The following is a 16,335-nucleotide window of genomic DNA, read 5'->3' on the forward strand; positions in this document are numbered from 1 at the left end:
CTACAAGTCCCATGAGTCATTGCATGATTGACAGTTACAAACATGACTCCCAAAGGCAGAGGCATGATGGGACTTGTAGTTTCGCAACAGCTAGAGGGCCGCCAGTTTGACACCCCTGTTCTAGACCTAAAGAGCATTTAAGCCCTGCAATATAAGTGGTTTCCAGTGCAGTATTTTTTTCCCATATTTGGGCTTTAAAAAAAGGTAGGGTTCTATTGTTTTAAAAAGTAACTTGTATCAAAAGTCCTTTTTATAGGAAATACTTCAGACACTCATTTGATGCATTTCAGGCCTTATTCAAAGTATGACCTATCTACAGGTTAAAATCGTCAATAGACCTTTAAAGTTTGTTACATGGATTCCCAATTAAAGCTGTCTCAGAGGACCTTTAATACAATGTGCTGACATCTTTTATATTATAACTGTATAGACTTATGCTGAATTTTCTTAGAAAATACTAGTTGCTGAGCTATCCTTGGTTTTAGTACCACTGACCTGGGACATCCATGCTGTAAGTGTAACCAGGATGAAGTCCGAACTATTAAACTGCATGTTTGTTTTTTGGTCTGTGACTCAAAATTATGGAATTCATTGGTTCAGCATGACAGCCAAGCAGCTATAATTTTACGATGGAGATAGTGTCAGGAATGGCACCTGATTTGGACAACTTTAGCAAAAACGTGTGTGACACGTGCAGATCACTTATATTCGGGAGCCATATAAACCGTTCTTTTATCTCGAGCCTCCCCCTTCCCCAAAACACACAGAAACCACATATGCAATACAGCCACCCACCCCTCTTCACACACGCTTGTGTGTAGACATAGAGGGGTTGATTTACTAAAACTGGAGAGTGCAAAATCTGGTGCACCTGTGCATGTTAGCCAGTCAGCTTCTCACTTCAGCTTGTTCACTTAAGCTTTGAAAAAAAAAAATACTGGAAGTTGATTGGTTTCTATGCAGCGATGCACCAGATTTTTCACTCTCCGGTTTTAGTAAATCAACCCCAGAGTAACCATAATAAAAGTAATAGAGTAATTTTAATGAGGAAATACAAATAATTATAGATAAAATTTAATATCAGTGCGGCTTGGATTGAAAAATAATATTTTGGATGGGTAAATAATCTTACAGTGTGCTTTTAACAATTCTATGGACTAGCTCATGAGCTTCTTTATATGCTAAAAAAAAACAAAAAACAGGATTTTTGTTCTTATCTGTATAATACCTTACTTTGAATCCATTGAGGGGCACAGGAACTAATTCAGCAACCACTCAGTATATAGCATGATCATCGGTTGAACTGGGCACTAGTCAGCAAAATTGTAAGCCTGTCCCTATATCAGACAACTCTAACCGTATTCAGCATGCATCAGTTAGTAGCAAGCCATATGGAATAATAGGTATAACACATGAAGAGAAGGAGTTGTGTCCTTCAATAAACTTAAAAAATTGGTTTTGCAGGTAAGTTCAGAAATTACATTGTCTCTATTGTCCAATGAAGGACATTGGAACAAATCGAGCATCCACTAGGTCGTCCAGAAGACAGCCAAGCCTATCAGCAGACCTGGCATAGACCTAAGAGGCAAACTGCTCAGGGGGTTCTCACTGCCCTAATGGAGTGAGCCTTACCCTAAAAAAGGGGAAATCATATCCCATAAAGTGTATGCTTGAATAAAACAGACAAGCAAATGCAGAACAGGAGGCCCGATGACCCCACCGGGATCCTGGAAACAGGAAATGATTCCCTAAAAAACCATTCAGGCATTCAGGAAAAAATGAAATGCCTTGACAATATCCAGACAACCTGTGCCACATAGGGCCAGAACACAAATATAACAGCACAATTCCCTTATTGAGATAACAAAGCTGAGAAAAAAGGGTTTCCTTGCAGGACAATGTAGTTAGATGTGAAACATTCTTGGCCAAAATGATTACCACAAAAAAGCCACCTTTTACGATGAGAACATCTGGTTACTCAGAACATATTCAGTCCTGTTTGATAGGGGGCTGCTGAGAAATGGCAAGTACCAAGTTCAGACCCTGTGGCTGCAGAGGGACCCTTCTCTGGGATTAAAGAGCTGTCGACAGAGTCCATCGGCCATTTGTTCTCATTTTGAATATACAGTGCAGAGAATGCCAGAGCATGAACTTTATCTCCCCTATCACTGTAGAACTCTTCAACCATGCACCCCATTCCCCAATGGTATAATTAAGCCACCATGGCCTTTTTCAGTTGGACCCAATCTAGGTGACCAGCATGAAAGTTTGGACAGCGCAGACACCAAGAAACTGAGACATGCTAGATATAGAAGGGGTTATTTAATCTATAGGAGCTGGCTTACAGTTTTGTTTCTTAGTGTCAATCTTCCTTGAAGGTGGTGCTATATACCCAGTTTTTACTGAATCAGTACCTTTTGTCCCTCAGTGGATGATATCGAAAAGCCTAGTCACAAATAATGTGTTAGCCTACATACAGTGTAAAATAGCATTCATTTTCTAATACTCAAACAAAAGGTTGTAGTTGTATTTTTTTCTTCGATTTTTTTTTTCCTGTTTGCTCTATGTACCTTTTTCACACCTGTTGTACATGTTATTGGCTGATTTCTATTTCATTTATTTTATTTTATAGGTCAGCAACATTTTGTTTTTTGTTTTACCACCCATATGCATGTGCCTGTTCCGTCAGTACGCCACCTGCTTCAACAGCGGCATATATTTAATATGGACCCTACTTGTTGTGGTTGGTAAGTGTGACAGTAGGTGTGTTTTACGTAAGATGTGTAAGGAAAGAATTCCTACTGGCTTCCTGTACTGCATGTTTCTGCAAAGCACACTGCTAATGACATCCTCATGCTTTGCTTGAATTAGGCTAATACAGCTTGCTGACGCCGTCATATTTACATCCTGGTTTTCAGAAAACAGCATTCCAGCTAAACATTTTTTCACTTTGTTAAAGCTGAGGTTCCGAGTATTGTCTTACATATTTACTAGTCTTCCCAAAGTAAATTAAAAAAAGCTGATCAGGCAGATAATACAGTATGCTTTGTATTTTTATTTCATGTATTGTCCGCACCCCTTCCTTTTAACAAATAAGATAGATAAGGGATGATAAGATAGATATGTTAGAGAAAGAACATTGGGTGCCTTTTAAAATGATTTCATGTACGAATACATTTTACAGGAACATATATACTCAGTATAGTACTTTTGTAAGGATTAGCAAATGTGCAAGTATCTATATATATATATATATATATATATATATATATATATATATATACACACACATATGTATGTGTGTCTGTATGTATATATATATATGTATGTATATGTGTGTGTGCAGGTATGTGAATGTGTGACACTTTAACTATAATCTAGAAGTACATATAGGGGTTGATTTGCTAAAACTGGAGAATGCAAAAACTGGTGTAGCTGTACGTGCAAGCTGGTTCAATTAAGCTTTGACAAAAAAAAAAACCTGAAAGTTGATTGGCTACCACATACAACTCTCCAGTTTTAGTAAATCAACCCCATAGTGTGTGTATGTAGGTATGTATATATGTGTGTGTATATATGTATATGTGTTTTTATTATATATATATATATATATATATAAACATAACATACAGCCTTTTTAATTGTCAATTACAATGTGTGCAATACAGAAAAGCCCCTGCCAGTGCCAGAAACACAAAGCTTGGGCATCTTGCAGATAGTGAATTTGGCAGCTATTGCAGTGCTGCTATCAGCAGCTTAGGTGGAAAATGAGACTTTGGCAAATACACCTCCTCATATGACTGTACACTGCATGATTGGCTTGTAATGCTGGCTGTCACTCTTTCAGCCTTTTATTTTGGCTGTGCATCAGATTACTAGCTGTATTTTAAAATACTTTTAACAAAAATAAAAAAAATGAAAAGTACAGAATGGTGACCATTGGTTTTAGCATGTAAGTCATTAGTGAGTTTTAGGGGAGCACTTTAAATGCAGTGCTGTGGGCAAAATCCAGACTGAAAGTTGTCAAGAAGAATATTATCAGTGAGGTCATAGCTCAGGTAGTTGTGGACTAGGAGTTTGAAGATAAATGGGACTAAGGAGATGGATCTTGGGTTGCTAAAGTGTATGTAAACCCTCACCTTGTAAAACAACCCATTTAGTTTAAAATAGAAATGAAAGGCAAAACATTTGTGTATAGATTAAAAAAACAAATTCTAAACATGTCTTACCCTTTGTTTTCAGCTGCATAAGAGCTAGGGAAGGAGAAACAGCAGCATACTGATCTTCCAAGTGAAAGGCTGTGTAGGGGTAGGGAGTGTCTACATAAGTCTGATCATTGGAGAAAAGCAGGCTGAGTTCCCAGCACAACCAGAAAACTGACCACAGTGTTTTCTCCTGCCTAGTGTGATCATTCTTTAATAGGAAAAGCAGAGGGACTTGCAGGAACACCAGGAGTTCCACACAAATGAAGCAATACAAAGAGAACAGGATACTTTTTCATACAAGCACATAGTACAAAAAGCAAATATCAGGAATCTGAAACGTTGGGTTTGGTGGGGTCTAGCAGTGTGACCAGTGCAGTTTTCGGACAGTTGGGGAAAACACCAGCAGAGAGAGAGTTTGGTGAGAGTTAGAGACTGTAGGATAGAGCAGGTGGGTGTCTGTAATAGTTGTGAAGGAACTGGCATTCAGGTGGCAGCTGGTTAGGTGGGCATTAGAAAAAGGTTTAGCAGCCTGCTCTATGGTAGCAAGGTTAAAAGAGGTAAGTAGTGAGTTGTAGGTGGGCTGGGAATGTTGAGTGGGGTAGGATTTCTGTATAGTGGAGATCTCATAACAAATTACATCAATCTAGTTTTTTAAAGTGATTGGCAATCCCCTGGGCAGTAAGGGAGTTAGTGGGTGGAGGCAGTGAAAGATGAAGTAGAGAGTTAAAGGTAGAAAAGAGTTGATCAGGACTGCATGAGAGGGTGTTACTGAGAGTTATACAATTGGTCTCATTATCCCTCTGCTTATAATGAGACTTGTCCCTGCCTGTGCCAATACTATATCTTCCACCAGCAAGCCGATGAGATCATATATCTACAGACCAATCTAGGGAATCTAGCTGTCAGCCTGGTGGAGATCCCTCACAACGTGATTTGCCTTCATTTCCTGTAAAAATGGAGCCTGTGAGACTTGTGTCAGATGGTGTGGGGGACAATTCCTGCTCCGCAGACCTACCCTCACCCAAAGCTGCAGCTTTGGCCTGTTGTGCTGTCTGACATAGGCGCCATGTTGATCTATGGTGAGACTCTCAAAGAACTGTTTAATTGTCGGGTCCTGATGTTTCCTATTGTACCCTAGGACTATTTCCTATGGGCATGAGCAGTGCTGGTTGGTTTAGGAGCTGTAATTAGGTCTGCTAGTGCTGGATAACACGGAGCTCCACAGGTTTACGTCTTCACAACACCATTGTCAGACCACATGTGTTATACTGTATATGCTCGGAGTTCAGCTGTTTATTGGGTAGGTCACCATATACTACTTAGTTTTCAAAGAATCTTATCACTCTGCTATTAGGTAAACTAGCAAAGTATGTATTTGAAAAATTAAGACAGCCATAGATGGAGCGATTTTCTTTCCTGCAACCATGGGTCAGTGTTGATGGGGGGGGGGGGGATCCCTCCCACTGAGCCATTGTGTGAGCCGGCCTCACCAGGAGAACACAGTGATTACTAGTAGCAGCTGTGATAGATCAATCAACATTGGTACGTTCAGCCTGCCCATACATGGTTTGAATCTTGGCCGGTCCTTGCGGAACCTGCCAAAGTTCAAACCATCTATGGCCGGCTTAAGAATCAGTCACTGCCAAAGCCCAAGTAGTTTGATTGCACTTCAGAAGCTGTAGGTAGCGTTTTGTTTGCAGTCCTGATATATTGATAGTCTCTTGCTGGAATAGTGTTAATGCTGAATAAATACCATTATCTAAAATGACATGATTTTTTTTTCTATTTGGCCAGGAATTGGGTCAGTGTATTTTCATGCAACACTGAGTTTCCTGGGGCAGATTTTGGATGAATTGGCTATTCTCTGGGTGTTAATGTCTGCATTAGCAATGTGGTTTCCAAAAAGGCACTTGCCAAGAATGTTCCGACATGACAGGTAAGAAAAATGCAAGTTTATGTAACAAAAATATCACCTAAATTCTGTTTAAAGACCTCTGTCTAGTAGTAGTAGATTTCACATAAATGTGTGCAATTCAAGAGCTTTCAGGAACTGACAGTATTTGAAATTAGAGTGTGTATAGCCCAAACTTTTTTTCAATCTTAGATAAAGTGCAGATAGGTTAAACCCCCCCTTGTTAGTTTTTTTCTTACTGTCTGTTACCTATTGGACAGATTTCTCTTCTCTTTCTGTCCTAGAGTAACAACAGGAAAGAATAGGAAATCTCGTTACCTACCTAGTTTCTACCCACCAAATGTTGAAATGTTGCACTGTTTGGTGGGGAGTAAATGGCCTGTTACTGTATTTCTGCAGTGTTATGCTGGTGATATCTTGCATGTTAGACTGTTTTACTGTTCGTGTCTTCCATCATATTTACTGAAAAAGCCACCATTGCTTTGGTCTATGGCTGTGTACTGAATCTTATGGATATATGTTTTCTCAACAAAATTTCTTAACAAAATTTTCAATGTACTGTGGTTCTCTGCAATCACCTGTCATCCCACTGCCAATTTCCCAACATATTGCTGGTCTCCGGTATCATTTAAGTAGTGTATTTGAAATCTTTATAATTTTGTTTAAATTGATATTTCCTTAGTAAGCCATACTGCTTAGGTTTGTGCTAACGTATACTGAATATAACCAAAAATTTCAGGTCAATTCAGCTGTCAGCCTGTTTTGTTGCAGGTGGAGATTTAAAGCAGTAGTTGGAATTCTATCTGGAATTACAACAGTCTTGGCATTTATCAAGCCTGCAATCAACAATATTTCTCTAATGACACTTGGAATACCCTGTACAATCTTACTCATCACAGAGCTTAAGAGGTACGTGAATGTGAGACCTTAACTATAATATAGAAGTACATATAGGTGTTGATGTACTAAAACTGGAGAATGCAAACACTGGTGCAGCTGTACATGGTAGCTGGTTCAATTAAGCTTTGACAAAAAGAAAAACCTGAAAGTTGATTGGCTGCCATGTACAGCTGCACCAGTGTTTGCATTCTCCAGTTTTAGTACATCAACACCAGAGAGTGTGTGTGTGTGTGTGTATAATGAATGATTAAAAAAAAAAAAATATATATATATATATATATATATATATAAACATAAAACAGCTGTATGCAGACTGAAATAAAAGGCTGAAGTATTAGAGTCATGATATTATTCAAGGTGCAGTAACACATATTAACCAGTCAGATTTCAGATTACGGTATTAGTAGCGGTGCTAGGTGAATGGTGACTAAATATTATGGTCTACTTATCTTTTGCCTTTCTGAATAAGTCTCATGGGTTTATTTAAAGGGCTGGTTTAGTGGCTTAAGAAGCATGTGAAAAATGATAATAAACACAATATAGAAGATGCAGTGTTCAACAAATTCTCAGTGTGCCATTTTCCTCTCTGAAGAACCCTGTGAATACTGATAAATGATGTGGTTTCAGCACTGTCACTGTAAGCTGTCACGTGAGCTAGAGTTTCCTGGAAAGTGACATACAACAAAATCCTATCTGTCTCTTCATTCTGACCATCAAACAGCTGAGCATTAGATTGTTGTGGTGCATGTATATTTGTCAGAATCCTCTAGTCATCTACTAATACTTAGGGTCTTTAACAGTTTTTTACTCCAAGGCGGAAAAAGAGCATATACTGAGTATATTCCGATTTATTAAAAAAAAATACAATCATATAAAATAGTCATGTTGTCAAAAGCATCCAACCTTTCCCAAATTAATGACAGGCACATAATGAATGTTATGGTCAAAACAACTGTGTTTTTCTTAGTTCGTGCTATGGGACTAAACAAGAAAAAATGTTATTTATATTTCTGTATTACATCATGTATTCTTTATCAGTTGTAAATACTTCAATCTGTGCAGTGGTGTAATCAAGGGAAAGTTATTATTTTTCAGCCCTACAGGATAGTTAGCTTATTAATACATGTTCTGATTGCATACTAGGGCTTAATACACATTTGTGTTCCCTAGTATTTACAAAGCAGATATTTTTTATTTGAACCAGTTTGAGACTGGATACTGGGTAAAGGATACACACATGGTAGGACCAATGAAGGGAAATATGAGTGCTTAATATGCTGAGACGTATGTAAGAAAAGTTACATAGTATAAATAAATTTAAAAAAACTTGCATAAATCAAAAACCTGCATACACAGTATAGAACCCTACACCCACAGAGGACACAGAGGCAAAAAAACTTATAAAGCATTGTCCAGTTTGTGCCAAACCTCCTTCATGATCTCCTTTGGCAATCATATATTCCTGGAGCAACGATCTCTGGTGTATATAACTATAAATATTAATAGCCAGTTATAATCTGTACATTTAGAAATACATCCAGCTTGTTTTAAAATATTCATCTGAACTGGCTAGAAATTGCTCCTAAACTGGCCTATTCCACATTTTCACAGGTTACTGTGAAGACCTCTCTATGTGCAGAGGATAAAGTGGTAATAAACCCAAAGACAAATATTTATTATGATGCAGCATACCAATTATTAGCTGTTATGACTGCATTAGTTTTCTTTTTTAGGGTTTCTTTCCTTTATTTTCATCTGGTGATTCAGCCAGCAAGTGGGTTGATTTTCAAAAGAACAAGCTCTCCTGCAAATGTAGAGTGTTTTAAGACAAACCATTTAATACTGACAGGGGTGCTTACAATGATCAGCTTTTATTTTTTCATGTAAAACCTGTATCCCAAAAGAAAAAACTGTTGCTGTTAACTGCAGTATGACCTGGAGTTCAGCTTCAATTTGTTATTGTATCTAAATCTGCTAGTTCATCTAATACTGTCCATCTAAGTGGCAGTTAGAGGGTAGAGCCAAACCATTTTTCACTGACAGGGATGCTTAAATCGTCAGCTTTCATTTAATTTATGTAAATTTGACCATAGATGGATCGTTTTTCACCCGGCTAGCTAAATAAAAAAAAAACTAACCCCCAGCACATGATTGAATAGAAAATTTCTATTGTTCCCATTCGTGAGACATTGATCATTAGATCGACTTCTCATGAACAGGAATAGCCATAACTGGAACGAAATTCATCTGGTCCCTGTTGAACCAGCGTAAAAGCCCTATACCAAAAGTAAAAAAAAAAACTGTTGCTGTAACTGCTTATAAAGTGTTAGCTGGAGTTCAGCTTCAGTTTAGTAAAGTCTATTTGTTTGCTAGTCTAACACTACCCTCTCCCCAGAATGACAATGCTGCTGTCCAAAGGTGTCTGCTTTACTACTTCATCTAGAATGCAGACACCCTAAGAGATGAAGTGTTACTGGCTAGGGAAAACAGAGGGAAGTAAAGCCTGAATAAAGAAAACTAATGCAGCCAACACATCTATGGATTCATAGCTGCATTACAGTACATTGTTTGGTTTTAGGTTTAATACTGCTTTAACTTACACATTATCCATGTGTGGGGAACTGTGTCAAAGCTTTTGGCAAAGTCCATGTATACTACATCCACAGTCACTCTGTTAATCTAGGTTTTTGCTTACTTCATCATAAAAAGGAGGTCGATTTTGTTTGACAACTCAGCTTTTCATGAATCCATACTGACTATCTCTTTATAATATTGCTTTCTATCAAAATCTATGTAGTCTTTTATCAAACTTTCAAATATCTTTCCAATCTACAGGTCTATAATTACTTAGTAAAGACTTTAATCCCATTTTAAATATAGGCACCACATTGGTCTTGTGCCAGTGTATTGACAATACCCCGGGAGCAAACCCACACAAATATAAGAGAAGATTTCCTACCTCCACGCAGATACTGGCCCAAACCAGGGTCATAGTGAGAAACACTTAGTGCCATTCTTCCTTTTTATATGTTTTTGTGTAGAATTCTTGTGTGTATGTTCTTATCATCTAAACATTTCTGTCTGCATAGTTCAGCATATTGACAAATAATGTATTTCAAAATGTATTTACCAACTGCTTGATTTTTTTAGGTGTGACAACATGCGGGTTTATAAGTTGGGTCTGATGTCAGGCTTTTGGTGGACCTTAGCATTAGTCTGCTGGATCAGCGACAAAGCATTCTGTGAAATATGGTCTCATTTCAACTTTCCTTACCTCCACTGTGTATGGTAAGTATTAAAAGCAAAAGAGTTATTGAAGATTGTATATGGCACGTACCCCAATGAATAGGGTTTATATCTGGCAAGTCAAACTCCTGTTTCATGGAGCCCATTCCTTTTGTGAGGCCATCAGTGTTAAAGGATACAAAAATGGATGTGTTCTTAGATGTCTAGTTGTTAAGTTAACCACAAGCCTATAGGGCACTTATACCCCCTTCCTGCCCAGGCCAATTTCCAGCTTTCAGCGCTGTCGCACTTTGAATGGCAATTGCGCGGTCATGCAACACTGTACCCATATGACATTTTTATAATTTTTTGTGACAGAGCTTTATTTTGGTGGTATTTATTCACCTCTGGGTTTATTTTTTTCTTAAACCAAAAACCACTAAAAACTGTGAAAAAAAAACATTTTTCTTAGTTTTTGTTATAAAATTTTGTAAATAAGTGATTTTTCTCCTTCACTGATGTGCGCTAATGAGGCTGCAGTGATAGGCTGCACTGATGGACACTGATAGGTGGCACTGATGGGCATTGACAGGCATCACTGATGGGCACTGTTAGGCGGCACTGATTGGCATTGATAGGTGGCACTGATAGGTGACACTGAAAGGCAGCTCAGATGGGCACTGATATGTGGCATTGATGTGGCACTGATGGGCACTGGCACGAGGCACTGATGATCACTGACACAAGGCACTGATGGACACTGACAGGTGGCACTGCTGGGGCTACACTGATCATCAGGGCACACTGATCATCAGTGCCCTGATGATCAGTGTACATGCCCCCTCCGCGGAAAGCCGATTACTGGCTCTCCTCTCCTCACAAGCTGTCAGCGTAACAGCTCGTGAGGAGAGACATGCCGATAACTGGCATTTCCATGTTTACATGTGATCACCTGTGATTGGACACAGCTGATCACATGACCGAGCCGACATCTTCAGCTCTTTCCGTGATCGGTGATCCGCTGTGTCTGAGGGACACAGCGCACCACCGATCGCCGTGCTGCAAGTAGGAATTTGTGCTATAATGTTCAGTTACGATGTGCCATAATCTTTCTTTTCTGGAATTAAGTAGGTGCCACCCTCAGTAGAGATAATACTCCCACAGTAGACAATTAGGCCTTTCAATTCAGTCTACTTTTCATCCTGAGCTTGACATGTCTGGTCCATTTGGATTCATCAACATAAATTATTATTTCTAAGCATTATGAATATCTGTGGCTAAACCCATTAAAGCAAACTGGAAACCTTTCACATGGTTTATACAGTAATAATTAAGTACCTGACCACTACATGAGGCACTGAGCCTAGCAAATGCACATCTGGGCTACTAAAATAAGGTGTATGTCTTGCCCAAAAAAACCCATTAACACAGTACTTGTCTGAATTGCAAGAATACCAGCTGATCCTGCCATATGTCCAGGGAGCACCTAACTTCCTGTAGTGAACTAAAAATGTGGCCTTTCCTGCACAGAAGTCCCAAGCAGTGTTGTCAGCCCTGCCTTAGTTCTCTGCTGCTGGACTGTAGAACACCCCCTTATGTTATGGCAATAATTTGATAACACACTGCAAAGAAACCTGCTCTTGTGACTGGATATTCGTTTTATCAGTACAGAACTGGCAGGCTAATATAAGTTTTTCTATGATTTCTCTGGCTTCCCTTAATACCACTTGTAATGTGTTACCAAAGTACTAATGAAATCTCTACTGAGAAACAGAGATTGTCTTGTGGATTTCCTCCTGAAAATGGAGCGTAAATCCTATTTGGGTCACTGGACTGGACAAAGCAGAAAACGAATCACAGAAAAGTGAGGGCTTCTTCTTTGCATAGCTGTTTTGGGTCAGTGACTCAGAAAGCATTGAGGTCATTGGATTACCATAACAGCCAGGAAGCCAGCATTTTGGCTAGAAGAGTTCAGCAGCAGAAGCCTATTTTTTATTGTACATGTTCTAAGTTTAAGTAGAACTCCAGAAAAAAACCTCACTGCGGTCCCTTTGCTTTTAATTTATTTATATGGATAGAAATATTGGTTGAAATCCCTATATTATCTTCTGACAGAGTAGGATTGGAAGGTTATACACTGTGAGCTGAGAGGGAGAGATGAGCTGGGTGGCATTCTATTTTCTAATGAGTCGCTGTCACAGGATCTTGTAAAAGCAAAAAGTGCCATCCCCATCCTTGCTATGTATTATGATGGGGGTGATAAAATCACAAGACTGGCTGAACCTATTCATATCATTTCAGCAAGTAAATTAGCATGCATTTTATTTGTGTATTTACTGTTTAGAACTTCAGTAAGCACTCCTGCTCTATAAATTGTCCACTAAAGGGCAGCTTCAGAAAAAACTAGAACACGTTTTGTGAAAAACACAATTTATTATTAAGGAAATAAAAAGTGCAAAGACTGAGTGCTACTTATGGTGTCCTATGGGGATATTTTCTCCCACTTCCTCTCTGAGACAAAACAAGAAATAAAAGGATATGGCTCCTAAATGAGGGCAATCCCCCCCATAAACTGCTGTCACCAGGACAGGTGTCCATTTGAAAGATTTCCCCTCTGTGCCTTTTTCGGTGATTACTTCGGATTTTCCATCACAATATGGAGTTATTTACTAAAACTGGAGAGTGGTGCAGCTCTGCAAAGAAAAGATTCAGCTTCCTAGTTTTATTGTCCAAGCTTAACCCCTCCCGGCCCTTTTAAGGGGTTTTTGATGCTGGGAGGCAGGGCGGGGTTTAGGGTCATGTGACTGCCGTGGTTGGCTGTCACAGCAGTCACATAATCGGGAAGGTCCCGATCGCAAGGAGAGATCAGGACCTTTACGTGGGACGCTGATACATGTGCTGGGAGCACCCTGGCACACGCTCTCAGCACATGTTTGTTTACAAATGGTACGCAAATATGTGCCGCTCAGCATCAAGGCCTAGCCACTGAGAGGCCACATATTTGCGTACACTCTGTATGAAGAGATTAACATGTTACTAAACCCACAGCAATAAAATCAATCTGTATATGCTTGTTATACTCCCTGTGGAACCTAAGGCGTTAATCCTCCACATTGTGCAAAAAAGTCTGTTTGATCCTGTGTTGTCTGATCCTCCCCTTCTTCCAAGGTCTCCAATCCATATGCTGATAGTACAGAGCCCTAGGAGGCACTTTGCTCAGTTTGTTGTGTATTGCTAGAGAGTTTTTTGGAGGGATGGTGTATGTGATCAGCACAGAGACAATCATAACTGTCCAGACAGAGGGTCAGGGGTCATGCAGTCTCATAAGTCAGTCAGAGGAGAATGAAAACTGCTCCTTTGAGCTTTCACCAGTGCTCAACTGGACACTGATAGAAGTCACAAGACTGCTCTAACTGATGATGAGAAAAGGTATTTAGCAGTTTATATTTACTAAAATGATTGCATTTCTGTGTACTGTGGGAAACCAGATATAGTGAATGTAGAGTCCTGGGTTAAGTAACACTTTAACTGAACAAGCTGACATTAGAAGCTGATTGGTTACCATGCACAGCTGCACCAGATTCTGAGATACCAGTTTGAGTAGATCTGCCCCTTTGTGTCACTATTCACTAAGCCAAATGGGGAGAGCAAATCTCCCCAGTGGGGAGCAACACAATCAGTAAAACACCGACTGGGTATAGCTCTTTCCCACTCTATTCAAAACTAAAGAATAAAATAATACTGAGCACTAGATAGATTTATCAAACCAAACATTGATGGGCTCCAGCAGTTACTGCATTTTGCAATGAATGTTACAGTACAATATTAAAAGAGCCACTAAGGGGTTGCACTTTACCATACCTTTTAAGTTACTTTGATTTTTAAAATGTGAGCTTTTCTCTGTTGCAAGAGTCAATCAAAACTGCAGCATTCTAGTTCTGCCATGGTGAAGGACAACATAATGTATGAGCACAATGGTAGCCTTTTAACCACGAGCCTACAGGGCACTTATACCCCCTTCCTGCCAAGGCCAATTTCCAGCTTTCAGCGCTGCCACACTTTGAATGACAATTGCGCGGTCATGCAACACTGTACCCATATGAAATTTTTAGCATTTTTTTGATACAGATAGAGCTTTCTTTTGGTGGTATTTAATCACCTCTGGGATTTTTATTTTTTCTTAAACAAACCAAAAACCACTGAAAATTTAAAAAAAAAAAAAAAATTTTCTTAGTTTTTGTTATACAGTTTTGTAAATAAGTGATTTTTCTCCTTCACTGATGTGCGCTAATGAGGCTGCAGTGATGGGCACTGATAGGCTGCACTGATGGATACTGATAGGTGGCACTGATGGGCACTGATAAGGAGGCACTGGTAGGTTGCACTGATGGGCATTGACAGGCATCACTGATGGGCACTGAAAGGCAGCACTGATACATGCCACTGATATATGGCACTGACAGGTGGCACGGACTGGCACTGACAGGTGGCACGGACTGGCACTGACAGGTGGCACGGACTGGCACTGACAGGCGGCACGGACTGGCACTGACAGGCGGCACGGACTGGCACTGACAGGCGGCACGGACTGGCACTGACAGGCGGCACGGACTGGCACTGACGGGTGACATTGAAAGGCAGCTCAGATGGGCACTGATATGTGGCATTGATGTGCACTGGTATGCACTGATATGTGGCACTGATGGGCACTGGCATGTGGCACTGATGAGCACTGACTGCTGGCACTGATGAGCACTGACTGCTGGCACTGATGAGCACTGACTGCTGGCACTGATGAGCACTGACTGCTGGCACTGATGAGCACTGACTGCTGGCACTGATGAGCACTGACTGCTGGCACTGATGGACACTGACAGGTGGCACTTCTGGAGCCACACTGATCATCAGGGCACACTGATCATCAGTGCCCTGATGATCAGTGTACATGTTCCCTCCGCGGAAAGCCGATTACCGGCTCTCCTCTCGAGCTGTCAGCGTGACAGCTCGAGAGGAGAGAAATGCCGATAGCCGGCATTTCCGTGTTTACATGAGATCAGCTGTGATTGGAGACAGCTGATCACATGACCGAGCCGACATCTTCGGCTCTTTTCGTGATCTGCTGTGTCAGAGGGACACAGCGCACCGGCGATCGCCGCGCTGCACGCTCCCTGAGCTGCGCATGAGCGGTGAGAACGAGAGAACCACCTTGCGCCCGTCATTGTACTATAGGGCGAGCGGAAGGTGGTTAAAGTGATACTTCCAACATACATTGGGCGAGATTTAGTAAAACTGGTGCACCCACAATCTGGTGCAGCTGCGCATGGTAGCCATTCAGCTCCTAACTTCAGCTTGTTCAATTAGGATTTGATAATAAAACCTGGATGTTGATTGGTTTCTGTGCAGAGCTGCACCAAATTTTGCACTCTCCAGTTTTAGTAGATCTGCCTCCATGTTTTATAGGGTTCTCATCATACCTCCACCTTTTAACTGCCTCCTGCCTGCAATATAAGGAAATGACGGGCGCAAGGCGGTTCTCTCGTTCTGGGAGGACGACATATGACGTCCTCCCACTCTAACCGCACGTTCGTGCCCCCGGGGGTGTGCAGCACGGCGATTGGTGGTGCACGGTGTCCCTGGGACACAGCGGATCAACAGAAAGATACGAAGACGTCGGCTCTGTCATGTGAGCAGCTGTGTCCAATCACAGCTGATCACATATAAATGGGGAAATGCCGGTTATCGGCATTTCTCTCCTCACGAGCTGTCACGCTGACAGTTTGTGAGGAGAGGAGAGCCAGTAATCGGCATTCCTCAGAGGGGACATCTACACTGATCATCAGGGCACTGATGATCAGTGTGCCCTGATGATCAGTGTAGCCCCATCAGTGCCACCTGCCAGTGCCCATCAGTGCCACATCCATGCCACATATCAGTGCCTGCCAGTGCACATCCATGCCACATATCAGTGCCTACCAGATGAACATCAATGCCACATATCATTGCCTATCAGTGCTACATATAAGTGCCCACCTGAGCTGCCTTTCAGTGCCGCCTATCGGTGCTAGTCAGTGCCGCCTATTAGGGCCAGTCAGT

General features: G+C 40.8%; 1 protein-coding gene across 1 annotated transcript in view; it reads left to right on the plus strand.

The window, feature by feature from the left end:
* The window catches only part of ACER2 (alkaline ceramidase 2), a 32,335-nt gene that overhangs the window by 13,994 nt on the left and 2,006 nt on the right, over positions 1 to 16,335 (plus strand). Inside the window, exons 3-6 of the mRNA XM_089693965.1 lie at positions 2,633 to 2,747; positions 6,000 to 6,141; positions 6,889 to 7,026; positions 10,168 to 10,305. Coding sequence (XP_089550091.1) covers positions 2,633 to 2,747; positions 6,000 to 6,141; positions 6,889 to 7,026; positions 10,168 to 10,305 — 533 coding nt within the window. The remainder of the gene's footprint in view (positions 1 to 2,632; positions 2,748 to 5,999; positions 6,142 to 6,888; positions 7,027 to 10,167; positions 10,306 to 16,335) is intronic.

Source organism: Staurois parvus, unplaced genomic scaffold, assembly GCF_062004578.1.
Source record: "Staurois parvus isolate SC_StPar_1 unplaced genomic scaffold, SC_StPar_1.0 ptg000644l, whole genome shotgun sequence".
Lineage (NCBI taxonomy): Eukaryota > Metazoa > Chordata > Amphibia > Anura > Ranidae > Staurois > Staurois parvus.